The sequence below is a fragment of the Mus caroli genome, chromosome 12 (assembly GCF_900094665.2).
Source record: "Mus caroli chromosome 12, CAROLI_EIJ_v1.1, whole genome shotgun sequence".
Lineage (NCBI taxonomy): Eukaryota > Metazoa > Chordata > Mammalia > Rodentia > Muridae > Mus > Mus caroli.
Window position 1 is genome coordinate 67891951 of NC_034581.1, and position 20399 is coordinate 67912349.

The window sequence follows — 20399 nt, forward strand, 5'->3', positions numbered from 1 at the left end:
GCCATGTTGTCTCTGAGACTTCATTGTTAACCCAGATATCATTGTGCAGTACAGGACTGATGTTGATTTTTATTAATCTAAAAATGTGGCTAATTTTAAAAAAAAAACACTTGATCTACAATTGATTTATAAATTTAAAAAGTCTCTTATTCAAGCTTATTTGTGTCAGGCTGGCCAATGTGAATCAAAACTTATCAGTCATGCAAGTTAAAAGCAACTTTTTTAGGTGCAAATAAAATATCCTTCTTCTGTCTTCGGCTGCTAAATAAGACTTCTTTAACGTCTGGAGCCCGGGCTTATTTTCAAGAGTTAGTCATGGGCCAGTGTCTTAGTACTGTTCTATTGCTGTGACTACACAGCATGACCACGGCAGCTTATAGAAGAAAGCACTTTAACTGGGGGCTTGCTTACAGTGTCAGAGGGTAAGCATTGTCATCATGCTGGTCAGTGTAGCTGGGGACTGTGGTAGGCTGCAGACAGGCAGGCATGGCACCAAGCAGTAGCTGAGAGCATACATTCCTGATCCACCTACAGGAGGCACTGAACAAGACATACCTCCAAACCTTTCCTGATCTGGTCACCGGCTGCTAATCAGGCCTTCAGTGAGCCTGGTGTGAGCCTGTGGGAGCTGTTTTCATGAATCACAGCCAGTATCGGGGCTGCTGTTGTTCACATAGCTTTGTAAGTTCGTTGCTTTACTGCCATCGGTGGTTTCCATGGCTGGTGTCCATCTCGCTGGCCTTAGACATGAAATCCTTCAGACCCAGATCTCTGAGCATCGAGCACCAAATCCTGGTGCCTGTTTAGTCAGTAGAAGCCAACTTAAAGTGCAAAGACTCACTTCACTTTCTTCTCTTTCTTCCAAATGTCTTAATAAGCAAAACCGCTTCTAAGTAGCCCACTCTGCTTTCGTTGGTGTTGTCACAGTGTAATTTTGTGAGGTCTCTGATGTTGGTTTTCTGAATGCTTGCTACTTACCAGTAAGTATTTAGTGCCTCACAGAAAGGATTTCTGTGCCTTTGCTATGGTGCACTGGGGACCTGGGTTTTGCTAGAAGCCTACCTTGCCAGGATCTTTCGGAGAATAAGCAGGAATTATTTATGCCATTTGTTTTCGCAGTGTGTACACGGGTTTTTAGATTGTATCCTTAGACATGTGTTAATTGCCTTGTTCGGGGCTGAGCTGGGAAGAAGTACATGCTCCATAGAGCCTGAAAATCGTCCGCTCAACAGTACAGGCAAAGCCATGGTTAAAGGGCCCACATCACTGGAAGGAGAGGGAGTTGGGGAAATGGGGCAAGAGGAAGTCATTAAGACTTAGAACAGGAAAATTAGTCACTAAAGGGAAATATTTAAATCACTGAGTGCTGAAATGCAGTCAGCAGACAGTGCAAAGTGAGGGATTTGTGTTTTAAGTAGTTTATTTCTTTCTGATTTCTCTTTTCATTTTAAAAGCATTTCATTTTGACTTAAGTACAACTCGGTAAATACAGAACAGTGATTTCTTTGATGTCTGCAGTTCTGATTCTCAGAGACAGTCCCTATGAGCATCTGACTGAAGAAATGACGGATCATGAAAAAGCAAGCTTGGGGGAAGCCTAACGGTGTTGTTTTATGTTTTAGTTTCCTGCTGCTGTTTGTTGCTCTCCTGGCTTCTTACTCAGTCCATCTCCTGCTTGCCATGTGCATCCACACCGGTGAGTAACACCATGCTGTCTCACTTGACCTAGCCTCGTGCATAAGAAATGAATGTCTCCCCTCTGATGTGTGAGAGTCAAGTGAAAGCATACGTATTTAGCAGGCACAAACAGGCCCCAGGCTTGGAACTCCAACACCACACACACCCCAAGTGTCTGGTTTCCAATGAGCATATATCATTAATGGTGTGGTGATTGGTTTTGTTTTCTTGTGCTAAGGACAAAAGCTGCCATTGTTTGTTTGTTGTTGGGTTTTGTTTTGTTTCCCCAAGACAGGGTTTCTGTTTGTAGTCCTAGCTGTAGAACTTGCTCAGTAGACCAGGCTGGCCTCAAGCTCAGACCCATCTGCCTCTGCCTCCTATGTGGTGAAATCAAAGGTGCGCCACCACCTCCCAGAGAAAGCTGGTGTTTTGATCACCTGCTCTCTCTTAGCTTTGAATTAAATTTGTGTTGCAGTCCAACACCAGCTTCACCTCTGCAAGGTGGAACTCTCTTTGTTCTCACTGTTTTTGTGGCTTTCAGAGGCAGCATTCATGCTCCAAATAGATTTTGTTGTTGTTGTTTGTTTGATTGTTGGGTTTTTTGAGACGGGGGTTTCTCTGTGTAGTCCTGGCTGTCCTGGAACTCACTTTGTAGACCAGGCTGGCCTCAAACTACCGCCTACTGCTACCTCCCAAGTGCTGGGATTAAAGGCATGCGCCACCACGGCCCAGCCAAATAGATTTTTTGAAGTGGGATTATTCTAGGGCCCAAACAAATGAGAACCATAAAGGTATTGTTTTGAGATTTTGAGACTCTTGAGAGCAGAGTTCTAAAACAACCATTCCACTTTATTTTCCTTGTCTGTGGGTCAGAAAAGCCTCTTTTGTTGTGTTTGATGGACAGATTTAGTAACAAATCACCTAGGTGATTCTTGATTCTTACACAAAACCAATTTAGGATCCAGAGCTTAGAGCTGCAGCTTCTACCAGTAGCTGGGTGGTGTTGACAGGCAGGCTGACCAATGCTTGCCTCTGCCTTCAGGGCAAATGTACAAACTGATTTAAACAAAACAAAACCCACAGAAGGCAGTGTAAGGTGGCTGTTTTCACAGCTCGTTACTGTGAACTCAGGAATAATAATACCTTTAGATAGCATTTGTAAGTCCTGCCAGGAATATCAGTCACACATGGAAAAGGTTCTTTAAATCAGGATACTTCCTCTAGCATTGTAATAGATTCTTTTGATCCATGCTGTTAAAAGATGAAAACTTGACTCAACTGTGCAGCAGTCAGTTTTAGTGTAATTATTTGGGACTAGTATTTAAATTGGTAGAATTTTAAAAGTAATATTAATTTTATCCTTCAGAGCATTTAACCTTAATATTCTGACACTGTTGTTAACTGTGGGACACATGAAGTGAGAACACCTGTTTCTCTTCCCTTTTCCTCTTTTCTTCTCTGTAGCTTGGTTGGGTCCTGAACTAACCTCTCCAAGGCTCTCCACTCACACTGCTGCCCTGTCTACACCGACTGCTCAGTCCCTGTAAGGTGCTCACTCAGTGGAGGTAGGCTATCTCGTGCGCTCCTGTGACACTGCAGAATGGTGTGTGGTTATCTCCCCCTCTGTTGGGTGACTACCGTAAAGGGGTATTATGTTCATGTTAGAAAAAAAGAGTTAAAATCTTTCTAAAAGATAATATTTTTGTTTTGTTTGGTTGGTTAGTTGGCTTTTGTCTAGAGTTAAAAGGTGAAGAGAAAACTTCATGTGTATAAAAGGAAAGGATCTTTTCACATGAAATTGTTTTACTTGAAATTATAAGCAGCATTGCATTTTGTCTGTGGGGACTTGGGAACGGAGGAGGCACGTCACGGTGCTACATGCCCCCAGCCTTACTTCATTGACTGTGCAATGGTTTTGACAACACTTTCCTCCTAGGACTGTTCTGAGAATGAAGCAAAACCATGAATATAAGATGTAAGAATGGGCTGAATGGTGAGCTCTTTGGGAAAGAATCTCAAAGAACTGCACAGTCTTACACAGGATGTAATCTCAGAAGTGCTGGCTGCTGGTCATTGTGTGAAAACACGGCTTATGCTCTGGGATTAGAACAATTGCCCTCCCTCCTCTGGCCTCCACATCACCATCAGCAGATGGGACCCAGTGTTCTGGGGCAGTGTACTGCTTCTGGCTCCTCCTCCCCACACTGCGCACTACGTCATGGCCATTGTGTGCCTTCCGAGCCACTGGTTTAATGGGAGTGCAGTGTTTATCTCACGTCAGTAACTTCAGGAATCTCGTTTATCTCCATTCCCCAGACTCTGACCCATGGGCTCACTGTCTATTCTATGGCCTCATCTTTTACTGTTTTCCAACTCCCCAAACCCCAGATCATGGTACATAGCACTGGGGCAGTAGATGAGCCCTTACATCCAGATCTGTAGGCAGCAGGAAGGAAGAAAGCTAGAAGGGGCCTGGTGTGGGCTTTGTCTCTTAGTGACATACCTTCTCCAACAAGACCACACCCTCTAATATTTTCCAAAGAATTTCATCAACTGGAAACCAAACATTCAAATAGTGACCCTATGGGGGCATTCTCATTCAAACTAGCATGGTACCTCTGGTTGGCCTAAAAAGAAACTTTCTTTCTTGTTTATTTATGAATTTTATGTATGTAGGTGCTTTGTTGTATGTATGTCTGCATACCACAAGAAGGCATTGGATCATAAGCTGTGATGTGTTTGCTTAGAATTGAACTCAGAACCTCTGGAAGAATAGCCAGTGTTCTTAAGTGCTGAGCCATCTCTCCAGACAAGCCTGGAACTTCCTATGTAGTCCAGACTGGCCTCATATTGACAGTTTCTCCTGCTTCTGCCTCCTAAGTATTGAGATTAAAGGCATGCCCTGACATGCCCTGCTCTCAGGCACTTTCTTATGTGCAGTGAAAACCCAAGCCTCTTTAAGAACAACATTTATTAAGTTGATTGTGTGCCCAGCAGTGTCATAAGAGATCCACATGTGTAACCTAACAACTGCATCAGCTAGGTTTTTGTCATCTGTGTTAGAGGCTAGCAAAAGGAAACAGTAAAAGATGAAGTGGATTCCTGCAGGCTGCATAGTCAGTTGGCTGGTTAGAACTAATCTTGCATGTCAAAGCATGTCGTACCAAGTGGTACATAGTCTGTGCCACTTCCCACCATGCAAACCTTGAAGCTTAATTCCAGGGGAAGTAAAGGGAGCTCTGCATTTGACTCTGGGTCATCCTTCTGGAGGTAGAGCTCAAGTGAGACTGCGCAGGCTGAGGAAGAGGCACATTAGCAGAAGGGTGGCATGGCCATCTCCTCTCACACGGATTGCAGGATGCTTTGTATAGAATTTGTTCTGCCCAAAATAAAATACCTCCAGCTACAAATGACTGGGGGGTGGGGGAGCTTTCGAGAAAGCCACGGCTTCTTCCTGTGACTAAGCCTGTTAGTCAGAAGTCGAGCTTCCATTTACCCTTTGAGTGCCTCACAGTTTGTCAACAGATAGCTCCGTGGTGCGAGACAGTTTAGAGAATGATCTGTGCTAAAACAACCACAAAAGAAATACAGAAACAACAGTGAGGTGCCTTCTTAAGTATACGCAAATGACAGATCTAAATCAGTGTCCCAGCAGATGCTAGGAAGGCTGGGACAAGAGGAACCGACTTCTCAGCCACCCTGGAAGGAGACCAGCAGGCCTTTGTGGTTGTTTATTCTTATAAAACCATACTTGTACCACAGGGTCTGGCAGGCTTACTCCTCTTGGCATCTATCCAAAGACTTAGGTCTACACAAAACTTACATATGCGATGTTTATAGCAGTTGTATTTATAAATTGCCAAATTTAGGGAGTGCCCAAGTACCCTTCAGTAGATGAATGCCCAAGCGAACAGTGACATTGAAACAACAGAAAATTATTTTGTACTAATAAGAAATGAAGCATCAGGCCCTGAAGCGGCATGGAGGACTCATAAAAGCAAATTATCAGGTGAAAGAAACCATATGCTGCAAGAGCCCTGCTTGCAGGTGTGCATACACAGAGTGAAGCCAGCCTCTGTGTGTGTGTGTGTGGGGGGGTAATGTCCGCCCTTTGTTGTGGCAGTATTCGCAATGGTGAAACATAGAAACACCCTGCGTGCCTTTCAGTTGAAGAATATAGGTAAAGAAGCACTGATCTCTGTGTATATTGAAATATTATCCTGCCTTTAAAAACGGGCTAAAAAGGGGGAGGCTTCCCAGTGACAGGAGCACAGAGGAGCCTGGCAGACATCATGACAACGATGAAGTGAGATAAGGCAGACAGGAAGAAAACCGTGTGTTCTCACATGTGGACACTAACAAAGGCAGTTAAGAAGCAGGATGAGACTGTTTGACAGGGATACTGGCCGGGGGTGGGGTGGGGGGAAGATGGGAAGTTCCTGATTGAGGGACACAGGATGCCGAGTCTGGAAATATGATGCACAGCATGTTGGTCGTGGTGAATATCAAGGTTATTGGAAATTTGCCAAGAGAATAAAGAGGGGCAGAAGTGGGGGGGGGGAAGGTTGAGTGGATATGATTATTTCCTTGAATATCATAGTTTCAATGTATATCAAAACATGTTGAACACTTTAGATATACATAATTAAGAGAAAGAAGAGACCAACCAGAGAAGATTGTGTATGATTTGGTCTCAGCTCTATGACCTTATAGGAAGGCAAAACCATGAAGAGTAAAGGAGTCAGCGGTTAGCAGGGGTTAGGAGGGAAGGATGATTGAAAAGGAGATGATTTAGGGCAGAGGGAAGGTGTCATGTGACAGCTCAGTGGTGGATATGCACTCATCAAGATCCGTAGACTGTCTGCCCAGTGCCAAAGGGGAACCTTCATAGCAACTGTGGATTGGTTTTGTATGATGTTGACAGGCCAGAGCTCCTTGATAATAACAGATGTACCATTGTATAGCTGGAAGGTATGTGGGGCAGACAGTGTATCACGGCCTTAAACTTTATTAATTTTGCTGAGACCCTACAAACAACCTAAAAATATAATCTGTTACAGAAAAGCAAATGGTGAGAGAAAATAATACAGGAACAACACGAAGAGTAAAAATGAATAATAAAAGCCCACAAGGCCTCATTCCTACATAAAGAACTATAGGCAAGTAAGGAATTCGGAGAAAGGGAGAAATAGTCTTCCCCAATGAAGAACACACCAATTGATTATCCAATACCAAATGGTCAGCCAGAAACATTCACTAAAGCATCATTATATAAATTGAGAAGATTGAATTTATGTATTTAAAAATATATATGTATATGCATATACCATATGAGTATGTAACAACAATAAATGGGGGAAGGGGCCATGAGTTTGAACAAGAAGGGGTAGATGAGAGGGAGGAAAGGAGGGTGTCTTAGTCAGGGTTTCTACTCCTGCACAAACATGACCAAGAAGCAAGTTGGAGAGGAAAGGGTTTATTCAGCTTACACTTCCATACTGTTGTTCATCACAAAGGAAGTCAGGACTGGAACTCAAGCAGGTCAGGAAGCAAGAGCTTATGCAGAGGCTGTGGAGGGATGTTCTTTACTGGCTTGCTTCCCCTGGCTTGCTCAGCCTGCTCTTTTATAGAACCAAGACTACCAGCCCAGAGATGGTCCCACCCACAAGGGGCCTTTCCCCCTTGATCACTAATTGAGAAAATGCCTTACAGTTGGATCTCATGGAGGCATTTCCTCAACTGAAGCTCCTTTCACTGTGATTACTCCAGCTGTGTCAAGTTGACACAAAACTAGCCAGTACAAAAGGGCTGGGGAAGTGATGTTGCTAACTACAATAGCAAGGAAAAAAAAAGTTCTTAAAAAGAAACAGCAAACAAGGGTCTCTTCTAATCTAGAATAAAAACATGCACTCTAATATGTGAAATAATAAATAATGCATCTGTATAATAACAAGAAAATAATATCGAAAGGAAAGGTATCCAGAAACCACAAGTGCCATAGAAGTTAGAGAAAACAAGAAAAAAGGGAAGAGGAGAGAAGAGAAGGAAGGAAAGAGAAAATAAAATTACTTTTGTAGTCGGACTGGAACACTTAATTTCCAGGGATTCTCACAGAAAGAATAAACAGCTTGAAAATGAGAGAAGAGATTACTACCATACCACCTTGAATGTGCCCAGTTTTCACCTGAAAATGAAAGAAAAAAATTAAAAAGTTAGAGCAGTCCAGGAGACCAGCATGCAAGTGAGAGACCGTGCACAGAAGGGGATAAATGGAAAAGCAGGGAATTATCAACAGAATAACATAGAAGAGCTGGTGTAACTTTAAGAAAACAAGCTTCCACAATAACATATTCCTTCTAGAAGATCATTGTAAAATAATTCACACCAATTGTATTGCAAATGATGGGAAAGCCAGTTTTAAAAGATGGTATCTTAAAAGTTTACACAGAAGAGACAAATAAACAGGAAGTGGCTGTTGGTTAGAAGTGCCTCTTATGAAAGCCTGGACCATAGCACCCTGGTGGCTCTAGCTGCCAGCCTGTCCAAAAAGACCAGGCTCCAGCTTCAGCAGAAAGTGCCTCCAAGGAAAGAGGCAGATGGCGCTAGGGGAGGATCCCCAGCGGCTTCATCTGCCTTCCACATGCAGTGTGTGCATCCATGGCGAAGTGTGTGCACCCACGGAGAGGTGTGAGCGCACGACATACACACACCTCATACACACAAACAAGGAAATAAAAATCAATACATAGTAGCAGTTTTTACAGGAGCTGTAAAGTGGACTGTATATCAGTCTTTTTGCAATTCTTAGAAAAGATGCTTGTAAACTAGAATTCCATACCCAGCCAAACTCATGGGAACATGGTTTCAGTAATGACATTTCATACATGCAATGTCTGAGAAACAGTCCCTCCAGTATACTTACGTAATAAGCAGTTTAAGAGTGAAGGATGCTCGCCAGAATTCAGGAGTAACAGAAATGAGGAATCGGGAGAGAAGGAAAGGAAACTCCCAGGACAGCAGATCCAAGCTCCCGTGCGCTTCTCACAGAAGCATAGCACTGCTGCCAGGCCATTCTGCTCTCAGCATCCTTTGCAGGGTGGCAGCTCTAATTTCCACTCTCTGACCTTGAGTAGAGAGAGGTAGGTAGGTACAGAAGGCTCAGGGATGGAATCAAGGCAGTCAGTGTACAGAGCCAGCACAGGAGTGACGTCCAAGTGGTAGTAAAGACGAAGGAGCTCTGGTTTGGGCCTTGTGGGCCACTGAGCAAGGCCATTAGTGGAACACAGAAGGCAGAGGTGACTCAAGATTAAAAGTTCAGTTTTGAATATATGGACTTTGAAGTACGTGTGGGTGGAATGGTCTGAGCTCTGAAGCATAGGATAGAGGTTCATTGCTTCGGTATTCTTTTATCTGTTAGAGTAAGGGAATAATCAGAGACAAGTGCATGAGCAGATGATTCATGCTGTAGTGTGCCTAACATGGGGACTAGGTGAGAAGTCTGGGGCAAGTGAGGAGGAAAGCGTGGGTACTGTTGGAGGGACGGGACTTAGGGAATATTCCTAGATCACTGGGCTGAAAAAGCTAGCAGACACAAAGCATATCCTGTGCATTATACACAATGTACCCAAAGTAACTTACCACTGCTGTTGAGTAAGGTATAAAGGAGAAAATTGGAGGGAAGATCCTGAAGAATATATAAGGATTTGCCCAGGGAATGAGAACCCACTGGGATGATTGAATAAGTCCAGGTAGAGAACAGAATCTACCACTTGCTCTGTCCAAAGAGAATTTTGGCTCTTTTAGAGTGCATGATATAGCCTGTAACTCCAATAAAGAGTTTTGAGTACATTTCTCTTCCTCTTCCTAAAGAAGGCTACTGGAGGTGCGTGTGCACACATATGTGCGGAGGCCAGAGGTCAACAGTGGGTGTGTTCTTCACTCTCCCTCTAGTTTTTAAGGCGGGGTCTCATGGAACCTGGAGCTCACCAGCTTCACAGCTGGCGGCTGAGCCCAGTGAACAAATTCTGAGAATCCACCTGTCCTGCCAACTGCTGGAACTGCAGGCACTAGACTATGGCAAGCTTTTGTGGGTGCTGGCAATCCAAACTCAGGTCTCACTGCTTGAGGGGCAGGCACTTTAGCTGAACCATCTCCCTAGCCCCAAGGTTATCATTCTCCATGATGGCTTGAAACTCTACTCATGATGAAAAAAAGATGTTTCTATAAGCTCTGGTTTCTTCTTCTTTTTTTAAAAAAAGTAATTTTTATTTATTTATTTATTTATTTATTTACTGTACATTGGTGTCTATGTGAGCGTGTCAGATCTCCTGGAACTGGAATTACAGATAGTTGTGAACTGCTGTGTAGGTGCTGGGAATTGAACCCAGGTCCTTTTTGAAGAGCAACCAGTGCTTTTAGCCTCTGAGCCATCTTCCCAGCCCCTTTTGTTTATTTTAAAGCAGAAGGCTTTTAATCAATGATTGGCAGCCCTCCCATGGAGCTCTGGCCTGGACTTTACTATATAGGTCGGGCTAACTTGCTACTTGAAGTGACCCTCCTGATTGGTGGGGTTTAAGAGTGTACTACCACACCCGAGTAACATCTTCTTTTTTTTTTTTGGTTTTTTTTTTTTTTTTTTCGAGACAGGGTTTCTCTGTATAGCTCTGGCTGTCCTGGAACTCACTTTGTAGACCAGGCTGGCCTCGAACTCAGAAATCCNCCTGCCTCTGCCTCCCAAGTGCTGGGATTAAAGGCATGCGCCACCACGCCCGGCTAGAGTAACATCTTCTTAACCAGGTATTTCCCAGCTGCTGCTTCCTGTCTGCTATGAAATTCCCTCCCTGACAGGCTGCATACTGCCCTTCCAAGGACAGCCACATTTCTGGAACCTGTGAGTGTCATGTCAAAAGAAGAGTCCCTTTACAGACGGGACTAAGGATGTTGAAATGGAGAATTGTCTTGGCAGACTCTAAATTTGGTTACATGTGTCATGAAAGGAAGATCACAGACAAGAGAGAAGTGCAGAATGGCCACACATAGATCACAGGCACTTGACCACAAATCCCGGAGCCACCAGAAGCTGAAAAAGGCTAGTAATAGATTCTCTCCAGAAGTGGGGACTCAAGTTGGCACCCAGATTATGACCCAGCGAATCTAATTTTGAACTTCTCTGTCCTAAACTGTGAAGCAATAATTTTCTGTTTTTTCAAGCCACCAAGTTTGTGATAATTGGTTACATCAGCCATAGTGAACTAAACCTTGCTTACAGTAAGAAAATGCCACAACATTCTGATAACAAAGAACATGCACCAGTGTGATTTTTCCTTTAGAAACAAGTTTTTGGTAAAGTTCCAAATGTAGTGTTGAGAGTGTTTCCTGCACTTGTATGGTAATTGACTTCCTGGGAGCTATGTTTATATCCAAACCACTAGCCATTGTTTTCATAGCGTCTACCATGTCCTTGCCCCAGCAGGACATCCAATGAAAGCTGGAGATAGCTTTGATAGAATTGAGTGGAAGCATTAGAACTGTGGAGAGATCACATTTCCCTGTTAACATTTAACATGCATGGCAAAAGTTCGGCCAGCCGCAGAGGCATGTGCCTATAATCCCACTCTCAGAAGGCTGAGTCAGGAGGATCAAGAGTTCAAAGTCAGCCTGCAGACTGAGATCCTGAATCAAAAGAACTGAATGACAAGCAGTCAAAACAACCTTTAAAATGTCCTTATGTAGACGATGAATCTCTATATGTTTAACATCAACATAGCATTTCCAAGAAAGCTGACACCTGGGGCTTCTTGGATTTCCTTCTGCCCAGCCTTGGTCTGGGTGTCCTGGGAGGGTTTTGAATCACTTTTAGGTCATAATGAATTCCATTTGGGATGTGAGAGACTCAGAACTAGAACTAAAACTAAAAGAGATGACACCAGGGTGTGTGTCATGCAAGTATGACTCTCTGCAGACACCTGCTGGTTAGGAAATGTAGTCAGGCACGGTGCTGTAGTAGCCTCTATTTCCTTTTAGAACTGTGAGCATAACTGTGTGCACTCAGGGTAAATAACCGAGTGAATCGGTTATTTGAGGCAGTTTCAGTGGATTAGTGTTTTTGTGTCTTGCTTTATATTACTGATTCTTGACTGGGTGTGATTTCTCCCCCAGAGCATCTGGCAGTGGCTACAGACATTTCTGGTTCTCATGCCCAGGGATGGGATGGATGGACATGGTGCTATTGGCCTCCAGTGTGTTAAGGCCAGGGATCCTGTTGAACATCCCACAGTACACAGACAGCTCTATCTGACAGAGAGCTACATGGTCATGAGCAGCCCTGGGCTAGATTGTGTGTACGATGTGTGTGTATGATCTGCTCATCATTTTACCTAATGCTAGGGTAGGAACTTTCTTTGCAGAAGCTAAGCTTTCTGCTGTTGGGTAGGGAAGAATGGCTGTGAGCTCCTGAAGCATTCCTTTTTATTGATGGTGAGTATGCATGTGTGTGCATGTTGAGTATGGATGTGTGTAGCATGGTACATGCATACAGGTCTGAGAACAACTTCATGGTTTTCTCCTCTCAGCTTTACATGGGTGCCAGGGAGGGAATACCCTGAACCTTCTCACTCTTCCTCATTGTTGTCTTAATCAGAAACGTACATGCTTGGGTCTGGAGGAAGGGCTCAGGAGTTAAGACCACTGGCTGCTCGTGTAGAGGATCTGGGTTCTATTCCCAGCACAACACACGGTGGGAATTTAGCTCAAGGGAATCTGATGCCCTATTTTGGTCTCTGCAGGCACCAGGCATGATCACAGTGCACTGACAGATGTGCAGGAAAAACATTCATACACATAAAATAAAGGTTTTGTTGTTGTTTTGAGACAGGATCTCTTTATGTAGCCCTGTCTGTCCTGGAACTCACTATATAGACTCCTCTAGCCTCTTAATTCACAGAAATCCATCTGTCTCTTCCTTTCAAGTGCTGTGATTAAAGATGTGCACCCCCATGCCTGGCCTGTAGACCCCAGTATATACTTATAAGTGTGAGGCCATGCAGTCTTATGAGATTCTTCTGTTGGCCTTTTCATGTTTAAATTATAATCTCCTATTTATTAAGGGCTTTTTTCTCCCACTCTTTTTTTTTTTGTTTTTTTTCGAGACAGGGTTTTTCTGTAAAGTCCTGGCTGTCCTGGAACTCACTTTGTAGACCAGGCTGGCCTCGAACTCAGAAATCCGCCTGCCTCTGCCTCCNGAGTGCTGGGATTAAAGGCGTGCGCCACCACGACCGGCTCTCCCACTCTTTATTGTAAGCAGTAAGGACTTAGCTCAGATGGACCAGATTTCCCCTTACCTCTCTTGACTTCCATTTCTACTCAGTAGATCATCACTGATCATTTCAGATATAACTGCAGAATATACAGAACCTTGGTTTAGTTTCCATTGGCTGGAAAGCTCTTTTCAGCTCCTGTCTCTCCTTCCCACAGAGCATGTTCTTCTCTTATGCCAGCGGTCCTCAACCCTCCTAATGCTGAGACCCTTTAATATAGTGTCTTAGTCAGGGTTTCTATTCCTGCACAAACATCATAACCAAGAAGCAAGTTGGGAGGTAAGGGTTTATTCGGCTTGCATTTCCACATTGCTGTTCATCACTTTAAAAAAAGTCAGGACTGGAACTCAAGCAGGTCAGGAAGTGGGAGCTGATGCAGAGGCCATGGAGAGGTGTTATTTACTGGCTTGCTTTCTCTGCCTTACTCAGCTTGCTCTCTTATAGAACCAGGACTACCAGCCCAGAGATGGTCCCACCCACAATGGGCCCTCCCCCCTTGATCACTAATTGAGAAAATGCCTTACGGCTGGATCTCATGGAGGCATTTCCCCAACTGAAGCTCCTTTCTCTGTGATAACTCCAGCTTGAGTCAAGTTGACACACAAAACCAGTCAGTATATACAGTTCCTCATGTCCTGGTGACTCCAACCATAAAATTATGTTCATTGCTACTTCATGACTGTAATTTTGATATTACTATGAACTGTGATGTAAATATTTTTGAAGATAAAAGTTTGTCAAAGGGGTCACAATCCACAGATTGAGAACTTCTGCCTTACACTGTCAAAGATAGCATTTGTTTTGTATTTTGTGATGATTCCTAAAGTATTCATATTATCTGTAGATTGAGTTTAATGGGCGAAAACCAGTGCGTCTGTTAATAGGCTGTGACTGTAAATATTCCTCACTGCACAGCTAACTAGTCCAGAACCTTCCTATGCATGCAGTATTTCAGCCTCTGTTGGCAACTGAAAGAATGCCTTAGTATCCTGTCATTCTGTTTTCTTCTAGTGCATGGAAAGATTGTTAGTCATATCATAACCAGTTGGCACAGTGACACTGAAGTGTATATTAAGAAAGATCAGAAGTAGTCTTAAAACTAGTGAATATCCAAGAACTTTATTGCCCTCTATACACTGTTAGGAAAAAAAAAAAGCAAGAAGAAAATGATGGAAAACAGAAGAAAGAAAAGAATTTCAGAATAATAAGAGTACTTTCCAAATGGCCAACTTTCTGAGAGTTGAACTATGTTTGGATAACTTGTGTCCCTCAATCCAGATCCAAAGATAATATTGCTTCTGCTGAAACTTGGGCTCATACCGTAACCAGAGTTTATTAATTGTCCTATTTCATTGAGGAAAAAATGCAAAGCAGACAGGCTCTGGAGTAACTAGCTGGACGTGTTCCACTGCCTCGTGGGAAGCAGCTTTCCAGGGATGACTGTGGAGGCCGGGAGCCGTGGCCCTGATGGCGTTAAGGATAAAGTCCCCGTGTACTGGAGAAGACTCACAGCCTCTCCATTCCTCCAAAAGACAGCACTGATTACTTTTAATATATATATAAAAAAATGATTTCTAAAAACACACTGCTAGTGATTGCTTCAGCTCATAGGAAGGTTTGCTCCAAGTGCTACTTGTAGAGGCCTGCATTAATTACATAGTTATGATGTCATTCCTATTCTATAGAACTATGCCACTCTCTCATTGGTTATCAACACTTAGTTTTGTGTCTCTGAAACATCTTCTTAATGTTTGTAATGCTGTAAAATGTATGAAGGAACCAAAAACAAACAAGCAAACAAACAAAAAAAAAATTCCTTTGCTTGTAAATCAAGCAGCAAATTACTTGGCACTAGAAAAATAAATAGAATTTCAGTTTAACTGCCAACTCGAAGTGGAACTAGAGGAAGTGGAACTATTTCAGTGTTGTTGGGTTTTTGTTGTGAAGCAGCTTAGGGGGTCTTGCTGTGTTGCTCACCTGCTTTCAAATTCTTATTCTCAAGTGATCCTCCTGCCTCAGCTTCACAAGTAACTGGCATTCCAGGCCTGTGCCAATACGTTTGACATTGCAGTTCTTAAAAACAAAGTTCCGCCTTTGCTGTACAAGTCATTATAACGTATTTGAGCTCCTTTCCTCAAAAATTCGGAAAGCCAAAGAAAAGTGATTAAAGACTTTCTCACTGTTTATGTGTCTACTTCATGGATTGTATTTGAATCCTGGTTTTCTTTTTCCCACTTAAAATAATATGGGCATTTTCTTGTTATTATAAATGGGCTTTCATGGTTGTATTAATCTACTAGTTATCAGTACCATGATTTACTTAAGCACCTTGTTGCACATTTCAGTTAGCCCTGGGTTTCCAGTGTAAATCACAGCATGATTAAATATCTAGTGAGGTCCCTGGTTTTATTCTTAACTCCTAGGACCAAATCTCCCAGGGTCAAATTTAAAGGGTGGCCGTCAGTCTTTCAGACTGCATCCTGACCATCACTCCAGTCTGTGACTCTCACCAGCATGTAGAAACAGACCAAGCCACAGAAGACAGCTTGGAAATTGCTTCCCAGTGCTCTTGGTTCACTGGCTAAGATGTGGAGAAAGCACTTGGCTGGCTGTGTCCGAATTTCATTTTCACAAAGCCTCAAAGCAAAGCCAGAAGCCATTATTCATATTCCTGATGTCTCAGGCAGGGGAAAGTGCTTCTAATTTTTGCAACATAAAAGAGGCCCTGATGACAGTGACAGAGCTGAGCATGACCCAGACCTGCTGACTGGAAAGCTAGATTTAGGGCTGGAGCACTGGACCCGCCCCCAGCTAAAAGCCTTTCCTCTTTCAGTTTGGGACTTTGTGATACTTAGAGATATTTTATGAGGCTGAAGAAATAGTAGAACCAGAGGGCAAGTTTGAGATTGCACAACTTCACAAGCTGCAGCTAAAACTGTCTTCATTAAGCGGTTATATTCGCTGTGTTTTCTGGCACAAGCAATCCGGTTGGATTTTAACTTTTAAAATTTAGAATTAATGTTTAGTGTTTAAATTTAATATTGAAATACCTGCTCCCTTTAGGATTTTTCAGTGTGGTTTTTTTTGTTTTGTTTTGTTTTGTTTGTTTGTTTTTGCTAATTGGTATTTGTTTTCCCTGTTTCCCAGATACACAAACAATTAATTGATACTTTCCACTGCTTAAATATAAAACAAGGCTGGCATGTAGAACATCTATGTAGTATGTAAAAGGCTTGAATCCAGTACCCTACACAAACATGAAGCAAACAGACATTTGCTTACATACTGACAAACAGATACAAAAGAGGTCATTTGAAAAGCAACGACACTGGAAAACTTCATTGCCTTAAGTCCTTAAAAGAAATGTTTTTCTTATTTATTTTCATTTTAAAACATGATCTGGTGTGATTTTTCTGTTGCCATATTAGATCTGTTCAGATTAACAAGCATATATGCTCCTTGACATGATATTATAAGGGAATTAATGAGCTATTTAACTGTTTTATTTATGGGAAGAGAAGAATTTTGGTTTCAAAAGAACTTGACCCTAGGGGAAAGACTGATTATATCCTAGGGAATATGAAAGTGAATTTTAGTAGAAGTCATCTTGAGGAAGAGCATTTGAAACAATGTACTTCAAATGCTTGCATCACGATAGAGGGTTAATATCCAATATATACGAAGAACTCAAGAAGGTAGACTCCAGAGAACCAGATAACCCTATTTAAAAAATAGGGTGCAAGCCGAGCATGGTGGCGCACGCCTTTAATCCCAGCACTCGGGAGGGAGAGACAGGCGGATTTCTGAGTTCGAGGCCAACCTGGTCTACAAAGTGAGTTCCAGGACAGCCGGGACTATACAGAGAAACCCTGTCTCGAAAAACCAAAAAAAAAAAAAAAAAAAAAATAGGGTGCAGAGCTAAACAAAGAATTCTCAACTGAGGAATACCGAATGGCTGAGATGCACCTAAGAAAATGTTCAACATTCTTAGTCATCAGGGAATTGCAAATCAAAACAACCCTGAGATTCTACCTCATATCAGTCAGAATGGCTAAGATTAAAAACTCAGGTGACAGCAGATGCTGGCAAGGTGGGATTGCAAGCTGGTACAACCACTCTGAAAATCAGTTTGAGGTTCCTCAGAAAATCAGACATAGTACCTGAGGATCCTGCAATACCTCTCCTGGGCATGTACCCAGAAGATACTCCAACGTGTAATAAGGACACATGCCCCACTATGTTCATAGCAGCCTTATTTATAATAGCCAGAAGCTGGAAAGAACCCAGACATCTCTCAACAGAGGAATGGATACAGAAAATATGGTACATTTACACAATGGAGTACTATGCAGCTATTAAAAACAATGAATTTATGAAATTCTTAGGCAAATGGATGGATCTAGAGGATATCATCCTGAGTGAGGTAACACAATCACAAAAGAACACACATGATATGCACTCACTGATATGTGGATATTAGCCCAGAAACCTAGAATACCCAAGATACAATTCGCAAAACACATGAAACTCAAGAAGGAAGACCAAAGTGTGGATACTTCAATCCCTCTTAAAAAGGGGAACAAAATACCCATGGAAGCAGTTACAGAGACAAAGTATGGAGCCGAGACTTGAAGGAATGACCATCCAGAGACTGCCCCACCTGGGGATCCATTCCATATACAATCACCAAACCCAGACACTATTGTGGATGCCAACAAGCATTTGCTGACAGGAGCCTGATATAGCTGTCTCTTGAGAGGTTCTGCCAGTGCCTGACAAATACAGAAGTGGATGCTCACAGTCATCCATTGAACTGAGCACAGGGTCCCCAATGAAGGAACTGGAAAAAGTACCTAAGGATCTGAAGGGGTTTGTAGCCCCATAGGAGGAACATCAATATGAACTAACCAGTACCCCTAGAGTTCCCTGGGACTAAACCACCAACCAAAGAAAACACATGGTGGGACTCGTGGCTCTAGCTGCATATGTAGCAGAGGATGGCCTAGTTGGTCATCAGTGGGAGGAGAGGCCCTTGGTCCTGTGAAGGTTCTGTGCCCCAGCATAGGGGAATGCCAGGGCCAGGAAGCGGGAGTGGATGGGTTGGTGAGCAGGGGAAGAGGATAGGGGGTTTTCAGAGGGGAAACCAGGAAGGAGATAACATTTGAAATGTAAATAAAGAAAATATCTAATTAAAAAAAAAAAGAAGAAGAAGAAGAAGGAAAAAAATGCTCAGATCATCACAAGAATGCTGCAGTCATAAAAACTGGATCTTTACTGCCTTCATCTCCTCGGCCCTCCCTGTAATCTCATTTTGTCTTTCTAAGTTTGTCTCACTATATGCATCACTACAATTATCCTGTTTAATTCTATTTAATTCAGCTTAAGTTTACATAGATGGTAGTATTGCGTATTTGTGGAATGTTGATGAATTAATTGAACATGCAGTTTAAGCTCACAGCTGTATCTAATAAGATGTAAGTGTGGCCATCACTGAGAAAGACAGAAACCATGACCGGCATTGCTGATGAGTCACCATTACGTCTGACTAGACAGTGACTAAAGGGGGAAGGGCTCAGAGAATGGGCGTGTTTATCATTGGAAAACCAGGAATTTGTTTTTCAAGTAGTAAGGCATTTAGGTCAAGTAATTTTTATAAAGTGATTTAAAAAAAAAAAAAAAACGGACAACATAGAAATGTTTTTCTTAAGCAGTAATGGAAGTCTGGAGCCATGGTGCGTGGGTTCCTGTCAACCTGCCAGAAACAGGGGCTGTTAGCCCAGTTTTCTTAACGTTTAAGGGACCACACTTCAGGTTTGGTCTTTGGCCTCTCTACAGAAAAGAATTTCTGTTCAAACCAGTATGAACCAGAGTTGGAGTTTATTAAATGACATTTTTAATATAAACTTTGAGCACAAGTTTGAGAGAAAGAGGCTGCTATGAAACATGACACACCTGAGTGCGAGCGTGGGCTTCCCTAGGCCTGTGTGACCTTCATAACTGTATGACCTTCATACAGGCCTACCCAGATAAAGTATATCTTCAGTACTAAACTGTATATGTGTGCAATGTTTAACAATTCAAATGTAAATGCATTTTAAAAACTAGATATGTCACTCAAAAAAAGATTCCCAGTCCCTTGAACCTTGGTAATAGGTTGTAAAAAATACCCTTTTATTATTCAGTATCCCACTGTCTTCTTCCTGGTTCAGAGTTACTATATGGGATCCACCTATGATTTTTAAAATGTTTGTTTTTATGTATGTGAATATTCTTCATTCTAAACATACAAAAGGATTTTTTGTTGTTGTTCCCAAGTCTCAGTTGGAAAAAGCCCACATATGTCCAAAGAGATGCACTAAAACTGGCTTTAACTAGTCCGTGACTAACAGAAAGTATATATGGCTCTCCCAAGCCTAGTGTCTCCCAGCCTACTTCTCACTGTAAGTGCTATGGGCTTATGCACTTCCTGGACTAGAGAGCCTCGTGAACTGGGTAGAACACAAGGCTGTCTGGGCAGAGTGTAACGTGACTCTCTTACAAGCCTCCTCATTTTCCTCTGTATTTAATAACCACACTTCTTGAACACAATGAAATGAGAATGTAATTTAACACTCTTATGATGAGAAAAGAAAATATGTGCCCCACTCCCCAACTGTAGGTTGAAGGCACTGTTACTATTGTGAACACATTATCTTCAATCTAAGCTCTTGGAAAGGCAGATGTCCCTGAAATTGTGGCACACCTGTCATACCTCATGTCCGATATCTAGAAATTCTTGCTGGTGACAATTTCTGTTTGGATAGTGTATATCCAAGTACATGAGTCCTGTATATGCAAACAAGGTATTCTCAAGGAATCAGGCCACTGAATTCACGTAGGCTGAGAAGTCTGGACTTGCTAACATCTCCCTATTGTAGTAGACTCTGGCTTTAAAGTGCATGCACCTTTAAAGGTTTTCCCCAAAGTTAGTACCGCTGCTCTATCCATGATTGTAAGGTGGTTAGACCCTAGCCGCTAGATCTCAGTTACCACTGGACAGTTTTTCCTGCTTTTGGTATTTCAGAACATTTAAGAGAATCCCAGGTCTCCCCTAGATGGCCTACAAGATGAGAGCTACCAGATGCCTCTTAGTTGGTTACAGTATTAGTGTGCTGACATTGCTTTTCTTACCATAGTTAGAAACTTAGTAAGAATATAAAATAACCATTAATATGGACATTTAAGAAACAGAATCAGTATGTGAGATACACTAGAGAAGTATAATAAAATGAATCCTTAGGAAATTTAAAAACAAAAACAAAACCAAGCCGTGTGTGTCTGAGTGTTTCCCCTGCATGTGCCTCTGTGCCCTCAGAGGCCGGAAGAGGTCACCAGATCCCCTGAACCTGGAGTTACAGAGCTGTGAGC

The 20399-nt window shown here is 42.5% G+C and overlaps 1 protein-coding gene across 1 annotated transcript in view; it reads left to right on the forward strand.

Moving 5' to 3' along the window:
- The window catches only part of Slc38a6 (solute carrier family 38 member 6), a 62144-nt gene that overhangs the window by 3247 nt on the left and 38498 nt on the right, over positions 1–20399 (forward strand). Inside the window, exon 3 of the mRNA XM_021179271.2 lies at positions 1623–1696. Coding sequence (XP_021034930.1) covers positions 1623–1696 — 74 coding nt within the window. The remainder of the gene's footprint in view (positions 1–1622; positions 1697–20399) is intronic.